General features: G+C 38.6%; 1 protein-coding gene across 1 annotated transcript; it reads left to right on the plus strand.

Annotated features, from left to right (window-relative positions):
- Positions 1-320: 320 nt before the first annotated feature.
- LOC145946446 (histone-lysine N-methyltransferase SETMAR-like) lies at positions 321-1,394 on the plus strand. The gene has a single exon (XM_083056059.1). It carries the CDS (start codon positions 321-323, stop codon positions 1,392-1,394), a length of 1,074 nt encoding a protein of 357 aa, XP_082912185.1.
- The last annotated feature ends 1,608 nt before the right edge of the window (positions 1,395-3,002 follow it).

The following is a 3,002-nucleotide window of genomic DNA, read 5'->3' on the forward strand; positions in this document are numbered from 1 at the left end:
TCTGGTCGTAAATGTTGCACGCGTGTGTAATGAAATGCGTGCAACTTTTTTTCTTGTTTGGTTGAAAGGACACTGCCAGTCTCGTTTTGTCTCTGAGTTCTTCGTATGACGGGAGCAGATGGATGATTGATTGCATTATCGATCTGCATCTTATATTTATACGATTCGCGGGAGGCCGCTGTCGCGGGTGTCGCGTGCCGCTATTCGACGCGGAAGGCGTGGAGGGGGAAATCGCGACACCCCGCGGATTGTATAAATAAAATGAAGATTGATAATGCAATCAATAATCCTTCGATTATTACAAGCGTTAAGAGGACGATATGGCAGCGTACACAAACGAAGAATACTACGATATGCTAATGGCACTTGGCGAGTGTCACGGGCAGTATCACGTAGCTGCAAGACGATACGCCGAATTATATCCAAATCGAGCAAGACATCCGTCAGCTCCTGTCATACTACGAGCAGCTCAGAGACTATACGAGACTGGCAATGTCCTTCCGAATAAACACGAAACAGGAAGAAATCGTGATGCAAGAAATTTGCGAAACACGGAGCAAATTGTACGTGCTTTCGAGCAAAATCCGGAAACAAGTATTCGGGTGGTTGCTCGAGAACACAACGTATCGTACTCAACAGTACAAAGAACGCTTAAAGAAGAAAAGTTGCACGCATTTCATTATACACGCGTGCAACATTTACGAACAGAAGATTATCAGGCAAGACGAACATTTTGCGAAAATTTTCTGAGAAAAGTGGATCGAGATCCCAGATTTTCTTCCCGTGTGATATTCAGTGATGAATCATTATTCACACAAGAAGGGATTTTTAACTCGCACAATATGCATTATTGGAGCGAAGAAAATCCCAGAGTAACGCGGCTCAAAAATTTCCAAGTACGTTGGAAAATAAATATCTGGGCTGGAATAATGGGTACCCAAATACTTGGGCCCGTTATTCTACCAGATATTTTAACTGGCCAGACGTACGTGGAATTTTTGAGAGAAAATCTGCCAGACTTTTTAGAAGAAGTGCCACTATTTGAAAGAAATAAAATGTTCTTTCAACAAGACGGTGCTGGACCACACAACGCCAGGATTGTAACAAACTACTTGAACGAGCAGTTTCCTGGACGTTGGATGGGTCGGTATGGCCCGATACGTTCGCCCGCAAGATCCCCGGATCTTAAACCTCTTGATTTCTTTTTATGGGGATACTGTAAAGAATCAATCTACAAAACGCTTCCCGAGGACGTCGACGACTTGGAAACCAGATTGCGATATACAATTTGGAATATCGAAGAGGAAGTAATGGAGAACGTCCAATTAAATTTACTCAAACGCATGAGAGCTTGCATAAGGATGGATGGTGCTCATTTTGAGCACCTATTATAAATTTTTTAAAATTATAAATTAATCTGCTCTTTTCAGAGCGACCAAAGTCAATCCGCTCTTTCCAGAGCGACCAAAACCAATCCGCTCTTTTCAGAGCGACCAACATATTTATACGTGGAACATCTTGTTCGCAAAACAATAAAAAAACATAAAATAATTATTTTTCTCACGTCTCGCTGAGAAAAGAAAAAGCAAAACGTATAATGTTAAGTTATTAAAAAAAAAGTATTATAACGTATTATAATACGTTATAATACTTTTTTTTTTAATAACTTTATTATACATTTTCTAAATTAGCGCATTCATAATGCAAAGGCTTCGATTAATCACAAGACACGGTAGCGTCTCGCGGATCTCGCGTCAATCACGTTCGGCAACGCCGCGCGATTATTATCGTCGCGTCGGCGTCGCCGCAGTCTGTTGTCGTAGACTGTATTGTTGTCCGCGACGAGTAATGAACATTTAACGCGTTTTTTAAAAGTAATTTTTAATAATTAATCGGTAGTAACCGCGAATTATGATTGAGTGTTGTGATCGATTAATAAATAATATTTGATCAAGTCTGAGAGAATTTTCTTTTAGAATTTACACTAAAAATAATGGTAATCGTGAGACAATATGGTATGGAAAAAATTTTATGAAAATTTCTCTGATTAATATTTATCACATTAAAAATAATAATATCTATCATAATAAAATATAAAATATGTTTGATTAATTTTACTAAACTGCATAGTAAAATTAATCAAACATATTTTATATTTTATTGTGATAGATATTATTATTTTTAATGTGATAAATATTAATCAGAGAAATTTTGAAAAAATTCTTTCCATACCATATTGTCCCATGATTATCATGATTCTCAGGGTAAATTCTAAGAGAAAATTCTCTCTGATTGCGTGAGTGTATTCATCAAAGTGTCGATAATACAATTTATAAAAAAAGAATCGTTTATTATTCGGTGTGTCACGGTGTGTCAACGTCTGTGTCAACGTCAACGTTGTGATCCATTCCAGTCGTACAATTATTCATCAGAAGACATCTCTATAAGGTAAGAATAAGTAAGAGAGAGAGAGAGAGATAGAGAGAAAGAGGGTGTATGTACACACGCACGCACACACACACACACACACACACACACACACACACACACACACACACACACACACACACACACACACACACACACACACACACACACACACACACACACACACACATCGCGTGTAGATAACAGCTGATCGCAACGAGCGCCTCGCGTAATCGCCCGCGTCGGATGAGTTGCGCCGCTCCTGCCTACCGGCCGTACCCGTGCCGTAATTCGCTAACTATTTCCTTTTATAACTTAAAAACTAAGCTTCGGATAAAATTTTGGCAAATGAAAAATCGTCTCAGAATTCATTCAGGAATACGACATTTTAAGGACAAACGGTTGTTTCGAATCACCCTGTATAGTTAGAACTAGGGTAGGTGTTTCTTATAGATTTTAAATCCAAATTTGTAATCTATTTACTCCATTATGTCTCGTATAATTTTATACTTTTGCAGTGAAAGTTATTCAAAAGTTTTGGGGGCCAACTTCACATTAGCCCCCCTCCCGCCAGT

This window comes from Prenolepis imparis, unplaced genomic scaffold (assembly GCF_030444845.1).
Source record: "Prenolepis imparis isolate NDT839.2.m4 unplaced genomic scaffold, iyPreImpa1.0 SCAF_16, whole genome shotgun sequence".
Taxonomy (NCBI): domain Eukaryota; kingdom Metazoa; phylum Arthropoda; class Insecta; order Hymenoptera; family Formicidae; genus Prenolepis; species Prenolepis imparis.